Raw genomic sequence first — 16,802 nt, 5'->3', positions numbered from 1 at the left:
CTTAGACACTTACTAGCTGTGTGACCCTAGGCAAGTCACTTAACCTCCCGATTGCTTCCCTCCACCAAAAAAATTACAGCTAGTGATTTTAGCAAGTCATTTAAGTTCTCGGAGCCTCAGTTTCCTTATCTGTAAAATAGGAATATCATTTGCTCTACCTACATTGGAGGGTTCTTAATTATCACTTTGTAAACTCCTAAGCACTGTATAAATACACCATCATCAGTGCCTTGCATATAATATATATGTGTACATATATATATTATATATATGTATGTATCATAAGCTCTAAAAGTGCTTGTTGCATTGAATTGGTAGAATTGTGTATCATACCTTCTCTTCCAAATCTCCCCACATGCATTCTCCTCTCCAGATACATTATAGGTGTATATATACATATACACATGTATGTATGCATATGTATGTGTATATGTGTATATATATATATTATATATTTTAGGAGCAATGATTTAGAGTTGGAGAGGTCATCTAATCGCCTACCCTCAATTTAGAAATGAGGAAACAGGTTTCTAGAGGTTCAGTGACTTGTCCAAGCTTACCGAAGTGGTACTTGAACCCAGGTCCTCTGCCTCCAAATCCAGGGCTCTTTTTATTGCACCATCATGTCTCTCTATACATGCCAGACCCATTCTTGCCTCTATACATTTGCCCAGGCTATTCCCACCATGTAAAATTGTCTCCCCCAATCCTTTCTATTAAATTGAACCTATCATTCAAGCCCCAGCTCAAATTCCACCTTCTGCACAAAGCCCTCCCCAACCACTCTGATCTTACAAGGATCTTTCCCTCGTCCAAATTTCCTGAGAACTTGAGCGTCTACGCCAAACAGTAGATTGACAGCTATTTGTAATAGTTTTAAGAGTGTGTTTTGCCTCCCCAACTGAACCGGAAACTTCTTAAGGGCAGAGACGGTATATCAGGCCTCCCTGTCTCCCCCTTCAGTGCCAAGCACAGGATTGGGCTACAATAGGCACATGATGAAAACTTGCTGATAGACAGAAGCAGGGATGAGTCATGCCCATGGAGTAACAGTGCCACATACTGACCATTGATGGAGACGTAAGTACCCAGGGACACGGCCCAAAGCTAAACAACTCCTCAGGACATAGGTTCTTTGCGGGACTGGAGACTCCTTACTGTCCCTTAGCAACCCTACACACACATCCCAACTTTAGGGAAGTGACAATGGGAGGAGGCCATTTCTTGTGGAAAGAAAATAAAAGCCCTAAGGAGCTTTTCCTAAGGAGGAACCCTATATTTTTTTTTTTTTTTGAGATGTTGAACAGAGGTGTCAGATCAGAGATAGCAAATCTCTGACCAGGATCAAGAGCTACAAGCTCCTTCAATAGACCACCCCAGTCAAAGACCCTGATCCTATCATTTGCTTCCACTCTCTAACCCAAGGGTGGGGAACCTGCAGCCTTGAGGCCACATGTGACCCTCTAGGTCCTCAAATGCAGCCAAATTGTTTGGATTTGATCAAAAGGTAGGTTCTCCACCCCTGCTCTACCCCCAAAAAAATCAGGGATAAAGGTTGGGAGGGGAAAAATTCCAAGATTACACAGTGTGAAATCAACTATATTAATGACACCCCCTAAGCCAGAAAAAGTATATCATTTCTTTGCAGAGGACTGATAATTTGTAAGTGTCGAGGCCTCATGGCAAAGAGCCACAGTCATCAACTGGCTTCATTTAGTGAACTTAAATGTGCCTGGGCTAGGGTTCGGAGCACTCCCTCATGGAAAGGGATGCATTTGTCTTTCAAAGGCAAACCTTTACCTCAGTCTGAATGATGTAGTTCAAAGAACACAGGCTTAGGAATTAGGAAATCTGGCTTCTAGTCTTGTCCCTGACATTGCACCTAGTCACCTCTCGGGCAAGTCACTTTATTTTCTAGGCCTCTGTACAATAAGGAAACTGAACTAGATAATCTCTGATCTGAGCCAGAAGGAACCTGTGTTTTCCCAAGGCTGTCCATTCCATTTTGGGATAGCTTTAATTGTTGACAACTTGTCTAACTGTTCAGCTCATGCTGGGCTGATGTTTGCCACCCATTGGTCTTAGAGTAGAAAGTGGGAGACATCAAATTGAATTTCAAAGCTAGAATGAATCTTAGAACTCTACCCTGTGATGAGGAATCTCATAAATGATACCCAAGGAAGTTAAAAGATTTGGCAAGGGCCACATTACTACAGCAAAACTGGGGCTGGAACCTGCATCTGCTGGCTTTCAAGTCCATTACTCTTTCCACCTACCTCTACTGCCTCTCTTTGCTAACCCATCTTCTAGGAAAGACTGAACTCTTAAAAAAAAGGCAGAGCTCAAGCTCTGTCACCAACAGGTTTTCCCCAACATGCCTCCAAGCAGTCTGTGCCTTGTAGATGGCTCAACAAAAACTTGCTAACAGCTGGCCATGAGAACACTTGGCAAGACCTGGAATGTGAAAGCCAGCAAAATCGGCTTCCTCTGTATTTCTTTCTCCCCCGTACCTCTCTGTCAGCCCCTGACTTGCTTCATCAGACTGATCCCTTACTTTCCTTACTGGGGACCTTCCAAATAGAATCACCTTTGTTCCTGGCCTAGAGCCAAAACCTTCCCCAACTGGTGACCACAACATTCTCCTGGAAAAAAGAGGGTATGTGTTGATACCTGGAGCTCTGCCCCACTCTACTATCACCCAAGTGGTACCCAGGCAGAGGAAAAAGTCAGAGGCAAGAAGAGAGAGACAAGGCCCATCTTCTGTGTTCTCTCACCACCCTGCCTGACAACTCCCCTCCCTCCCACTTTGGATCGTGTTGGGCTTGGCTATGTTTGGAAGTTTGGCTGGGATGAACAGGGAGCAGGGGTGGGAGCCAGGAGCCCTCACAGCTGTGTGGCCCCACATCCGCATTACAAACAAACACTGTCTCCTGGTAACAGCAAATCATTCCAGCATCCCAGGCACAGAATCATAAAATGGAAGAGCTGGAAGGAATCTTCGAGATCATCTGGTCCAAGGCCCTTGTTTTACATTTAAGGACACTGAGGCCTAGGCAAGTGCCTACCTAAGGTCATACAGTTAGCTTCTGGCAGTGCCAAGACTAGAACCCATCTCTACTGACTCCCCCATCCCCACTCCAGTGTTCTTTCCATCACACCACATAATTCATTTCACACCAAGTGAGAGAAGTTTACAGGCAGACTTCTGAGCCAAAAGATGCAAAGCATATGCAAAATCATACATGGGACAGCTACCAACACATCCCCATCCCTCTCAGACAAGCTCATCTCTTCTGTGAAGGCTTCCCCACCTAACTATTTAGTCTATAGCAACATCACTGTTCCGGGAGCACCCTCCAATGGTCTGGACCTTCTTTCAGACCTTTAATACTTGTTGGTGCCATGGCTGCACCAATGTGGGTCTGCTTTCCACCAGCACAGATGACAACTTGGCAGATGGTCTCCATGAATTTGGGTGACCAAAAACCCAGCCCCCCTGAGACTAATCTGGTAACAAACCAGACATAGAGTCTGTTATTGGATCAGTCTTCAAAGCCTTTCCAGCATGGGAGGGCCTTCCAGGTCTTGAACTCAACTGTCATAGACTTCAAGAAGGGTGGGTCACTTTCATGCCACAAGAAGGAATATACCATGTGCATCCTATCGTCTCAAAATTGGAAGCACAGATTATCAGTGGCAGATAGCACCTTAATGAAGATCTAATCCAACCCCCACATTTTACAGAGGAGGGGACTGAGGCCCAGAGAAGGGCAATAGTTTACACAGTCACATTGGTGACATATCTGGAACAAGAGCCAGAGGCAGTCCAGGTGGCATGATGGATACTGCTGGACATGGAGTCATGGAGACTCGAATCGTGTCTCAGACATTTACCAGCGTGTGACCCTGAGCAGGCATCAAAACTCTCTTCACCTCAACTTCCTCATTTGTAAAATGGGGATGATAAGTGCATAGCATTATTGAAAGATTAAATGTGATGAAGTATGTAAGGTGCTTTGCAAACCTTAAGCCACTATATAAATGGCTTTACATTGTTTTCTCATCATCTGGTGTGTTCCCAGAGCAGGAACTATCTTTTAATGTTCTCCCTTATCACACACAGTTGCAGGGCAGAGGACAGATGCTTAAGAAAAACTCTTTGATAAGTGAATTTTGAGTCAACAGCTCAGACATTTTCTTTTTTCCTTTTTCTACCCCAATCAGCACTGCAGTCCTTACTTCAGTGGAACACACTGAATTACCTGGGAAACTCAAATAGCTAGCATAATATAACTAATCATTGTGGTCATACATGGCGATCTGGGGCAACTAGGTGATCAAGTGGATAAAATGCCTAGCCTGGAGTCAGGAAGACTCTTCTTCCTCAGTTTGAATCTGGCCTCAGATACTTAGCTGTTTGACCCTGGACAAGTCACTTAACCTTGTTTGCTTCATTTTCCTCATCTGTAAAATGAGCTGGAGAAGGAAATAGCAAACCACTCCAGTATCTTTGCCATGAAAAACCCAAATCAGGTCACAAAGTCAGACCCAACTGAAAATGCCTGAACAACAACACAGTAATCTATGATTCACTTTAGAGAAGGTACTTTTTGGGGGAGAGACAGTATGAAAGGAGGAGAGAAATATGGGAACGGTAACTTAGAGGAAAATACAAACAGAGAAAGGAGGCCAAACTGGAAGACAGAAGTCCTAAATTCTAATAGTTTCTCCACTATTAACTTGCTATCTGACCTTAAGGAATTTGTCCACCTTTCTATGTGTCTATTTCCTCCTTTCTGAAATGAAGATAAGACTATGTGCTCTACCCAGAGTTCCCTGTTTGCTGTACCCAAAGCCCTGCTATGCCCCTAACCCCATCCTCAAGGGTTTTCTTTTAGAAATTCAGGAGGATGGCATCTGCCCAGGGTAGGAGGAGACATAGTTACATCTGGTCTTTTAAATATGCCATAGCAAAAGCATCTTGAGCCAGTTGGCTGAAATTCTAAGGGAAAAAAGAGTGGGGAAGCCATAATAACAAAAGAAAGTGCTGATGTGACTGTATTAAAAGGGGAAGGGGAAGAGCAAAGCCTTGAGATCTTAGAGGTAATGACTTTCTGGGACAGCAGATCTGCCAAAACTTTGTGTCAAAGAATCAGAACTGGCCAGCGGGATAAGGCACATTACTGGGAGAGGAGGGGGAAAAGGAGGGAGAAATGAGGGATGGAAAAACAAGGAAAATTTGAGTCTACTGTGTTCGTATGAAGCCAATTTACAATCAATTTCATGTTTGGGAAAGTGTTGCTTTGTTTGGTGAAAAGAAAAGAAAATGTATAGGATGTAAATACCTTTGAATGAAATGAAATGAAAAACCAAGGAAGAGATGAGAGAATAGATGGGAAACTGCTTTGAGAAGCACAGTAAAAATGAGAGGTTATTTATTGGATGGGATATATGTTCTAGTTTGGCAAGGGAAATAGGAATCTTTTTCTTTATCTGGGCAAAACTCAATGAACCAAGAAAGACAAACGAAGCATGCCAGAGGTGGCGGGGGCAGGAGGAAGGAATGGGATGGAATTCTGACATTGCAAAGCTGTCCACACCAATTTTACGATTCCCGACAGATTTATTAACGCATCAGGAGGAGGAAGAATGAACAAATTTGATTGTTGGTTCCATGTTTCAGTCCCAGTCAATAACAGACCATTAAAAGAGTGTTCTGGCCACAGCTACTAGTCCAGCTGAAGACTGAGTAGGCAGCTCAGAGGGAAGAGGAGCCTCCTTTGGGGACAAGGGTGGGCACATCTCCTTCTCCCCCACTCCCATCATTTCCCAGTTGTGTGTAAGCTACCCCTTCCCAACCCTGCCCGCTACCTTGGAGTTCCAATGACACCACTAGCTAAGAATGTACTAAAAGCCAGATGTGTTTTGGGGGTTGGGGGTGTGTAGAGCAAAAAAAAAGCATGATGTTCCCTCCCACTCCCTCCTCCGCATGTAAGCTGGCAGGCAGACCCCCAGCTGTTTTCAGGAGTATATGTGCGCAGGCTCAAAGCATTGGAAAGGCCCTCGAAAGCAGATGTTCCAGGGAGACAGATGTTCAAATGATCGAGGAAGCGGGGAGCTGGCTGGGCAACTGCAACCCCTTCTTGTCTGGTTTCTTTCAAAGGCCTTGCCAATGACTGATATCATCATGCTAGGACTACAGCCTCTCCCCAAAGAGGCCATTGACCCTTTCCAGCCCCCTCAACCGCAAAGCCAAAGGATCAACAAGTGACTCTTCGCAGCCAGAGAAATGCTACCCCCCGCCCCACAAATCCACCCCCAGACCCAAGAAGCCAGTTCAGTCTTCGTCAAGAGTCAAGAACATAGCAGAGCTGAGGCTCTTGGAGGTACAGGCGGGGAACGTCTTTTGACTCTGAGAAAACCACACCAGTGCTGGAGGTTGGACAGGTAGAGAGGGTAGTAGCACAGAGCAAGGATGGCTGACCAACTGGGTCAGTTTGCTCCATTCAGTGACTTAGCCCTATCCTTTCACTGGCCCTGAGAGAGGAACCTAAAATCTCATTCATCAGTAAAGTAACTACTACGCACAGATAAGCCAGAATAACAGATAATCCAAAGGTATTTTCCAGTGTGTGCATTACAAAAATCTTATGGTGGTGAGTTCCTATTTTGCTATAGAGTTGTTTTACATAGGCATGCTTTACCAGAATCACAGAATCAGGGGAACAGGGGATCTTTGAAGACCTTGAGGCAGAATGAGTTTGCACCCTCTGGGCTACAACTATCCAATGGCTGGGGCAGCTAGGTGACCCAGCGGATAGAGTGCTGAGACTGGAATCAGGAAGACTCTTTCTGAGTTCAAATCTGGTCCCAGATACTTATTAATTGTATGACCCTGGACAAGTCACTTAACTCTGCTTGCATCAGTTTCTTCATTTGTCAAATGAGCTAGAGAAGAAATGGAAAACTACTCCAGGATCTTTGCCAAGAAAATCCCAAAATGGGGTCATGAAGAGTCTGACCCAGCTGAAACAACTGAACAATAACAGGCACAACAACAAGGTGGTTCAAGATGTGACCTGAGCAGAAAGAGGAAATTATCCTGACATTAAATATCTACCACGGGTGATTTTAAATAGACAATTCACAAGTAGATGTTAGAAAATCAACCATGTTTCTGGAGTTATCTGGGGCCATATTATGCCAAAGAAAGGGTTTTGCTCCCTTGTTATTCATGAACCCTTCTCTCTCTTGAAACTGAGATTAATCCACATGGTCCTTTCCTGAAACTCTACCTTCTTGTAAATATTTCCACCCCTCTGAGCTTGCCTTCTCTGAATTTCCAACCCATGGAAGTTATTAACCATGCTGGATGTGCCAGTCCAGGAACATTCCTACTCCTCTGCCCCCACCCCCTGCAAAGTTACAGGACTGGCTACCTGTCTGTGATGGGTGGCAGCTGCTGGGAGTCCTTTGTCCAAGTGACCAATGGGGTTGGGGAACCTTGGGCTTCACATTGGAGGGTCAGCTCCTTCCCAGCCATGGCAGTGATTGTCACTGGTCTGTCTGAATCAAGTGACTCATTTCTGGTGATCCTGGGTTTCGCTGATGGTGGAAGAAAGTAACAGAGTGTTTATAAGATTGGGGAAGAAAGGGGCAGGTGCAAAGGAACAAACCCAGGATGGTTCTTGAGGAAACAGGAGCTCTTGAAAGTAAAATCCAGTGGGCCCAGAAATTTCTTATGATGGGATGAATGCGGAGTTCCTGGCAACAAATAATGTCTTTCCCAATTTATTCCAAACCCATTTAAGGCTTATTACCTCACTAATATCTAATATGGCAGCATCAGAGTTGCTTTGCATAAGGAACAATCTAAGTTACATGGAATCTAGTCATATCAAGTGTTTCTTGAAATAAGAGAACCATAACATGAAGGAGAAAGACTTTGTTGTGATACAGAGATTGTTGCTGAAATGATGAAAGATAGATCCCCTTAGTGCACCTGAGATCATATTAGTGCAATCTGAATTAATTCTATAACTAAGAAAAAGTTTTTTAAAAAGCATCCTAGTTTCTATACTGTCTTCTCCATAAGAATAAAGAGCATGTCATTTCTTTAAAATTTCAGCAACTGAAAACCCATAGCTGGATTTGGTTTTTAAGTCAACTGGGGAAAAAAATTAATTTGCTCCTTTATAGGCCTAGAGTGCTAAACCCACCCATTATAACTAAACCATATCCTGGTTGTTGATGCCCTAGTAGGCATCACTCTCCAGAGTACCCTAAGAGCTAGATCCACAGTGCCTAGTATAGGACTGGATATTATGGAGACTTGGTTTACCAAAGGGGAGAATTTAGAATCCTAAAAGGTAGTTTCCTGGGGTTCTAAGAAGGGGTTTGGGTTCATAAGTCCTAAGCTCAGAGAAAAGCCAAAGGCTGGCAGGATTTTCCCATCTACACTTCTATTGCCACACTAGACTTGCCCCTGTGCTATACGCAACTCCATCCCCAAGAGCCTGGAAGGCCCAGCCACTTACTGTTCACAGAGAGCTGGATCTCCTGGCTAGAAATGCCCAATGAGTTGGTAGCAGTGCAGATGTAGGTCCCTGAATCTTGGGCAGTTGGCTGAGGGATATACAGGCTGCCTTCCTTGAGCACTTGGTAATGGGAACCTTGGGAGGACAAAGCATTTGTTTCCTAAAGCAAAAGGAATTAATAGTATCAGTGTCATATCAGGAAATGGAGCCCCCAGTTCCCCGGGCACTTTATATACCTCCCAGCACACCACACTGAGCATCATCTTCATCTCTTGTCCAGTAGATAGCAAGGATTGTTCTGGTTTTGTCTTTGTACAAATATCACTTAGCACAGTGCCTAGCAGGTAGCTGGCACATAAAAAATACGTGCTGCATTGTGTTGAATTTTATCATAGGATTTAGAGATGGAATGTAGCTCAGCAATGATTTTGTACAACTCCCTCCTTTTCCAGAAAAGAAAACTGAGACCAGAGAGATTAAGTGATAATATTAACAATAAAAAATAACTAACTTTTATATAGCATTTACTATATGCCAGGCACTGAGCTAAGCTTTTCAATTATTATCTCATTTGATCCTCATAACAATCCTGGGAGACAGGCGCTGTTCTCCCCATTTTACAGTTGAGGAGACTGAGGCAAACAGAGGTTAAGTGACTTCATCACTCAGCTATTAAGTGTCTGAGGCTGGATTTGAACTTTGGTCTTCCTGCCTCCAGGCCTAGTGTTCTACCTATTGCACCACCTGACTGCCTAGCTGACTCGTCCCTCATTTGGTCACTGTAAGTACATCAGGGGTTATTGGTTACAGTTCCATTGCTGGGGACTTCTGATCTTTTCTCACAATATAAAGTAACTAGATTTGCACCAACCTTCCTCCAGGTGATGGCAGGACGGGGAACTCCCCTTGAGACGCAGGGAAGAGAGATGGGAACACCCTCACTGGTGACGTAGTGGGAAGCAGCAGGCTGGATGCTGGGTAACACTTAAAAAAAAAGCAACTGTAGTTGAGGGAGACTCGAGTTCCTCCATGGTTCCCAGCTAGTGTTTTCTCTGACGCTCTGTTCGTCAGCTTTTACAAATGGAATCACAACTGCCTCTACTTGCGACACCAGCAGCCTAGAGTTTATTGCCAGTCAAGCCTCCACGTTGCTTCATGGCTGAAATGACTCAGCCACAACTGCAATCCCCAGACTCACCTTGCACAGCCAGCTCAATGTCCTGGCGCTGAGAACCCACTGTATTTGTGACCACACAGCTATACCTCCCCACATCTTCCTGCAAGGCCCGGTCAATGTGGAAGCTGCCATCACTTCGGATGGAGTATCGACCATCCAGTTGTGGCTGATGGGGATAAGCATTCATTAAAGAGCTGCTCTGTCACTCAGTCCTGACAGCCTGGCCTACAGTCTGCAGAGTGACTTACTGATGGGGGCCTAAGACTAGAAAGCTCCCATCACCATGCCTTTGCACTTGCCTGCTGCGCCCTCCTTCCTCACCTCTGCCTCTTAGAATTCAGAGTTTCCTTCAAAACGCAGCTCATGTCACTTCCTCCATGAGACCTACTCCACCTCCCTACCACCATCCAGCCACTAGTGTCTCCCTTGCAAAATTACTATTTTTATTTATATATATACATATAATATATAATGTATTTATATATATTATTTATAAATACTTATATTTTACATATAAAATATACTTGCAAAATGTGCCTCCTCTCAAAATTACTTTGTACTTGAATATTATATATAAATATCTACTTCTGTGTCATATATACTTATATGTATACGTGCTGTTTTCTGTGATAGAACGTAAGCTGTCTGAGGACAAGGGCTGCTTCATTTCTGCCTTCCTGTTCCCAGTGCCTGGAACATTGTAGGCCCTTAGTAAATGCTTGTTAATTGACTGACTGAGGTCCCTTCTTGCTCCAAATTCAATGATGCCAAGAAGAAGGGTGAAAAGGGTGAGATCAAGTGTAAGTATTTAATAAGCACCCACTTTGTCCCTGGCAGTGTGGGAGACATAAAATAAGCAGGGGATAGGGTCTCTGTCCATTAGGACTTTTCCATCTAATTGGAGAAGATGACGCATACACATAAAAATTGGAGGGTGAGAGACGGCAGTGGAGAAGAGTTCAAAGATAGGTGGATTTGACAACACAAGAGACCAAGGGCAGACCAGTCCTCTCTCTCTTGAAGCCCCCTTGGCCAGGGCTTTCCTCCCCCTTCCTTGCACCACCCTCACCCCCCTCAGTACTCACAGCTTGGCCATCCTTCAGCCAGTACCGATGAGGAAAAGGCTTCCCAGCCAAGATGACACAGGGCAAGGATGCAGGCTGCCCCTCCAGGACTCGAACCATGCGGGCACTGCTGGCAATCTGAGGGGGCTCTGCAGGGTGGGGAGAAGGCGCCCATTGCATTAGTCTCCCTCCTCCCAACAGGAGAACTGTCACCGACTCTCCTTGTGGGTGCCATTGGGGGCTCCAGGCCCACACCCTGAATCTCTACTTCTCCAAACCACCCATCTTTCTCTTCTAGAACCACCAGATACTTCAGAATGGGGGTGCCCAAAGAGTCAGACAGGACTCAGGGATAGTTCCTAGGTAACAAGGACATGAACAAATCCTTGAATATTCTCACCCAAGTCCATGTATATCCTTCCAGAATCCTCACTAATCAGTAGGTTGCACATCTGTCCCCAGGATGGAGAGGAGGAAAATTGCCCCCTTGATGTGCTTGGGGCAGTTTGAATTTGTCCATAGCAGTGCTGTAACTCAAGAAAACACATTCCCCAATCCCCCCAAAATAATCCTGTTAAAGCGAACCATGTCCAATGACTGTGAGCTGGACTTCTGCCTGGACCTTGCCGAAAGTATTGTGAGCTTCACAGATGTACAGTCCCTGGTCTTCTGGGGTCACATCTGAAAGGGAAGAAAGCCATTTTAAATAATAATTTTATTCCCAATTCCCAGCCCTACCAGATGAATAACCCTTAGATATGAGGGATGCAGCCTTATATAGAAAGGAAGGAGGGAAGGGGAAGAAGAGAGGGAGTGAGGAAAGTAATAAAGGGAAGGGAGGAAGAAAAGGAAGAAGGGAGATAAGGAAAGGAAAGAAGGGAAGAGAGATAAAAGGAAGAAGGAAAAAGGGAAGGGAGTAAGGAAGGAGAAGGGAGTAGAAGGAAGGGAGGGAGAAAGGAAAGAGAAGGAAGAAAATAAGGAACGAAGAGAGGGAGAGGGGAGGAAGGGAAGAAGAAAAGAAGCAAGGAGGGAAAAGAAAGAAATAAGCATATACTAAAACCTACTATATGCCAGGCCTGTGCTAAGCCCTTTACAAATCTTATCTCATTTGATCCTCACAACAACCCTAGGAGGTAGGTGCTGTTATCATCCCCATTTTACAGATGAGGAAACTGAGGCAGGCAGAGGTTAAGTGACTTGCTCAGGGTCACACAGTAAGCATCTGAAATAATAATACTGATAAGTGCTTAGCATAGTGCTTTGCACATAGCACTATATAGAAATTAGCCATTATTATCATATTTGTGTGTGTTTCTGTTCATACAGCCTCTCCCATACCATGCTCCCTATGGCCTTCTGGACTTTTGACACTATCTCATCGAGGCCAGCTGTGAACCTAAGAGTGGGAGATTAGGGTCTGGGAACTGACCTTCCTGTTGTCTTGGGACACAGATAGGGACCTTGAACTTCCCCTAGAACTGTGGCCCACAAACTTGCTTCTGTTACATTTGGATAATTGTATTTCCATATAATTGGCTTCATTTATTATCCCATGGGTTTTATCTTATGCATTCACAAACATTATCCTAAGGAGGGGTTCATGGGCTTCACCAGATTTCCAAAGGGGTCCATGACCAAAAAGGTTAGGAAAACTGCCCTAAAATCTCTTACTCTTCAGGAACAGCACTCCTGTCTGCAGTTGTCTGGCCCGACTGCCCTGCACAGAATGGATTGGCAGTGGTTTTCCATTCGCCCGGACCCAGATGATTCTCAGACCAGGGTGCCCCTCTGCTCGGCATGCCAGCATGGCATTCTTCCCCATCTCCACTGCCATGTTCTGAGGTGACTCTACTAGTCGAGGAGCATCTGCAAGGCAGAAACAGCAGAAATGGAATCACCCACAATCCAGGCCTTCCTGCCCTGGGCCTCAGAATTGGCCTTTTAAACTTTCACAGCCTCAGCCCAGAGAAAAATAAAAATTACAAAGAGAATAACTTCTCCCACCCACAATTTAATTAAATGACTTAAGGAGACCAAACATGAACTTTACTGTAATCCATCCTGTTGTCACATAATAAGCACACGTAAGGATGAAGTTAAAGACAAAGGACTCCTAGGACCTGTCCCAGGGGTGGTTTCCCAGATTGTGGTGGGCCTTGGTTTGCCCTATCTGTGTAGTAGGGGCTTTGCTACCTCCCTTAACTGTTCTGGGTCCTCAAAGGGAATGCATTATTGTATCTCTCTGTGTTAAGACCTTTGGATTCAAAGGCATTTTAGAAGTTCCAAATACGATCATTACATAATTGTTGGCTGTGTGTCCCACATTCAGTAAGGGCTCACAGAAGGGCTTGGGACTTAACCCCATGGCCTCGACTTTCTCAGTTTCAGAAATGGCAACAGCCCCACCCACTTCATCATCTCCTCTGACTGAAGTTTCCCTCATCCTGACCCCATTAGTCCAGGGAGGCTTCCTTTCTTCCCAGCACACTTTCCTCTAGCTCTCAAATTTGACCCCACCCAACACCTAACCATTTCTAACTGGGTAGACTTGCCAGGTCAAGAGGAGAGAGGAAGTGATGACTTAGAAAGAAGTAGGGATCAGCAGGTCTGGGGCCTGGTGACCTGCTCTCCAATTGTGCCAAGTCTCTTCTAAATCTGGTACCCTCCCAACCATCCTGTCTAGCTTGAGGGTGTGGAATCCAAGAACACTCTAACACATAATCATAGCATGTTGGAGCTGAAGAATAGCTTAGATCATCTACTTCAAATCCTTTATTTTACAGACAAGCAAACCAAGACCTTTAGCGACCCCAACTTAGCCCTGCTACAGTGGCCACACACTGGGTTGGCTAATCTGCTTTCCCTATCTACAGGCCAGGTTGGAATAAGGCTGGTATGAGCATCCAAAGGCCTCTTTGCCCTCCAAAAGTAGACGTGACTCTGAAGATAACAGAACCCCACAAACTGTCACCTCAAAGCCTTCAGAAGTCCCAGCTGAGGAGTGGGTATTTTAGTCTGTCACTGCCTCTAGCAATCATGTACAAGGTCCTTGTTAAACGCTCTTTGAACTAACTTTAAACTCTCAAAGTCTCAGGTCCCACCTCCCAGATAATTTTTTTTTAATGAGGTAAAGAAGCCTTTCTCTGCTTTGTTCCTTATTAAGCCTTAATCACTGAATGGGCATTGCCTCAGTCAACCTGAGACCTGTTAAAGACCTTAGCTTCAAAAGGCCAAGGTCCCCTATTTCACCCAGGGCCATCTCCAGTCATCCTGATCTATATCTGGCCACTGGACCCAGATGGCTCCAGAGGAGAAAGTGAGGCTGGTGACTTTGCACATCCATCCCTCACTCAAATCCAATTCACTTGCATTTCAATACATCACCTCCCTGATATCATGGTCTTCTTTGAGAATGAAGGACAAACAGTCACACCATGGGGAAGCTTTTATCACTCTCCCCTTTCACTGGAAAACTCCCAATAGCCCCTCAAACCATGAAATTAAAATTCTCCCACACTGAAGGGATTCAGGAATTTTTCAGCTGATATGTAAATGACATTCAGAAAACGATTGCAATTGGGCAGGGGGTTTCATTTAGGGTGATATCATGGAAAGATCTCTGTCTCTTGAATAGATGACAAGTTCAAACCCCAACTCTGTCTCTACTATCTGTGTGACCTTGGGCAAGTCAGTAGGCCCCACCCTTAGCCTCTGTTTCTACAAAATGTAGGAACCAAACTAGACGGCCTCCAAAGACCCTTCTGGCTCTAGGTCTCTGATTCTACGACATTAAGTCATTCTATATTCCTTGTCTCCCTCCAGACTCAAGACAAGAAAGAAACAGAAAATAGAGGGGCCTCAGCCCAGGGTCCCAGAAAGTCTACCTTATTTCCGTGCCCCAGTTCTCCAAAATCTTTCCCTTTGCTACAATCCCTCTACCTAGAGACCCCAGGACAGCTCTGAAAGCTTTCTCCAAGCTCCTTGGCTTCTATTTCCTACAGGATGAAGTAAGCTGAGTGTTAACCAGGCTACAGGATGATCGATAAAATCATCTCAGAGACACAAATAAGGAAGAAGGGGAACTGGCCTTCATCCTGCACCCTTTAAGTTTCATTTTCTGCTGCCTTCTCCCCAATACCATTTACTCTGTGGTATTCTGGTGCTCACACACACATACATGACATTTCTACTTCTCTACTGCAAACTTTTGCCTATCAAGGGGCAGTACAACCCAGAGGATAGTGGGTTAAACTTGGAGTCAAAAAGACCAAGGTTCAAATCCCACCTCAGCCATTTATCGTCTATGTGACCCTCAACAAGAGTTTTCTCATCTGCAAAAGGGGCAGAATATACTTACCTCATAGCATTGTCAGGAGGTTCAAATGATAAACTGGGTGTAAAGCACTTTGCTACTCTAAAGCAGCAGCTCGGTGGCACAATGGTTAGAGCACTGAGCCTGGAGTCATGGGGTCTGGGTTCCAATTTGACCTCAGACACCTATTAGCTGTGTGACCTTGGGCAAGTTACTTTACTGCTGCCTGCCTCAGTTTCCCTGTCTGTAAAATGGAGGGGATAATAATAGCACCTACCTCCCAGAGTTGTGAGGATGAAATAATATTTATCAAGTGTTTTGCAAAAGTGCTATGTAAGAGACAGCTATTATTTAAAGTAGCATATGAAGCTTAAAATAGCACTAAATTTTTAGGACACCTTGTATGTGCCGGTTTTTCTGCCCTGACACCTGAGATGGCCTATTTCTCCTCTCTTTTATTCTAAGTGATCACCTTCCCCCTCCCGCCCCCCCACCCATTTCCAGTTCCCCTTGATGTGGCATCTTCCACCATTGGAATATAAACTCCTTGAGGGTAGGGGTTGTCTCATTTATTTGTGTTTGTATGTTGTTCAGTTGTTTCAGTTGTGTCTGATTCTTTGTGATCTCATTTTCTTGGCAAAGATATTGGAGTGATTTACCATTTCCTTCTCCAGTTCATTTTACAGATGAGGAAACTGAGGCAAACAGGGTTAAGTGACTTGCCCAGAGTCACATAGATAGTAAGTGTCTGAGGCTAGATTTAAACTCAGGTCTTCCTGACTCCAGGCCAGGTGCTCTAACCACTGCACCACCTAGCTGCTCCTTGTATTTGTATACCCAGAATTTAACACAGTTCCTGGCACACAAGAAATACTTAATAAATGTTATCATCCATCCATCTCATCATCTGCTCTACCCATTTTAAGGACCAGCTCAAGTCTTACCTCTTCCATAAAATCTTCCTCTATATAATCCTGTCCACACCGGATCTCTTCTTCCTCTATCTTAACTTCTAGTGCACCCTAAGTAAAATCATACCCACACCCCCTGCCCCCACCTCTCACTGCTCATTTTGCAGATCAGGGAACTACTGGAGCTCAGGGAGGGTCCATGACTAAGTAGCAGAGATGAGATTTGAAACCAGGTTGCATGATGGAATATAACACCAAGCACTTTTTCTACCACTCCGTTTGATCTCTGTTGGGTGTATATGAATCTTGTATCACTCCAACTAGTCTATACAGGCAGAGATCATGGCATCTCTGGTTGTCCCTGTATCACTCAACAGAAAGCAAATGTGCAGTAAATATTTCCTGTATAAGTTCCATTAGTAATGATAGTGCCCAGCCTCTGCCTAAGGCTGAAACTGTTATACCTATTTTTAGGGACCATGATGACCTCTATCAGGGAACACTGTGCATCAACTCCCCACCTGAATCTGATGCCCAAGGGACAACACAATTCCCCATCCCCACTGAGGAGCTGAGATTGGGTGGGGCAGGAGCAGTACAGTCTTAGGAAGGCAGTCAGAGGGATTATCTAGCATCCCTCTGGTCCAAAGCAGGACCCTGGAGCTGAATGGAGCTAACACATGCAGCTGTTTGTTTAGGAGAAGGGCGAGATGCTGGAAGAGAGAGCTCTTCTAGGCTCCTCAGTTGTTCTGTGTGTCTAAGCCATGGGGCCCTTCTCGCTGGACATTTAGAAACAGAGAC

General features: G+C 44.8%; 1 protein-coding gene across 8 annotated transcripts in view; it reads right to left on the bottom strand.

Annotated features, from left to right (window-relative positions):
• HMCN2 (hemicentin 2) overlaps positions 1-16,802 on the bottom strand; it is a 175,963-nt gene that overhangs the window by 116,646 nt on the left and 42,515 nt on the right. For all 8 annotated transcript variants that reach the window (XR_011972238.1, XM_072632716.1, XM_072632714.1 and 5 more), the window contains exons 16-22: positions 12,450-12,644; positions 11,364-11,459; positions 10,800-10,927; positions 9,736-9,880; positions 9,409-9,521; positions 8,538-8,697; positions 7,440-7,605 (exon numbers count right to left, since the gene is read on the bottom strand). Coding sequence is in view for 7 of the 8 variants with exons in the window: in XM_072632716.1 (XP_072488817.1) it covers positions 7,440-7,605; positions 8,538-8,697; positions 9,409-9,521; positions 9,736-9,880; positions 10,800-10,927; positions 11,364-11,459; positions 12,450-12,644 (1,003 nt within the window). In the remaining variant the exon portion in view is untranslated. The remainder of the gene's footprint in view (positions 1-7,439; positions 7,606-8,537; positions 8,698-9,408; positions 9,522-9,735; positions 9,881-10,799; positions 10,928-11,363; positions 11,460-12,449; positions 12,645-16,802) is intronic.

This window comes from Notamacropus eugenii, chromosome 1 (assembly GCF_028372415.1).
Source record: "Notamacropus eugenii isolate mMacEug1 chromosome 1, mMacEug1.pri_v2, whole genome shotgun sequence".
Taxonomy (NCBI): Eukaryota; Metazoa; Chordata; class Mammalia; order Diprotodontia; family Macropodidae; genus Notamacropus; species Notamacropus eugenii.
The sequence above is the reverse complement of the archived record's forward strand: the minus strand, read 5'-3'. Positions and strand labels throughout refer to the sequence as shown.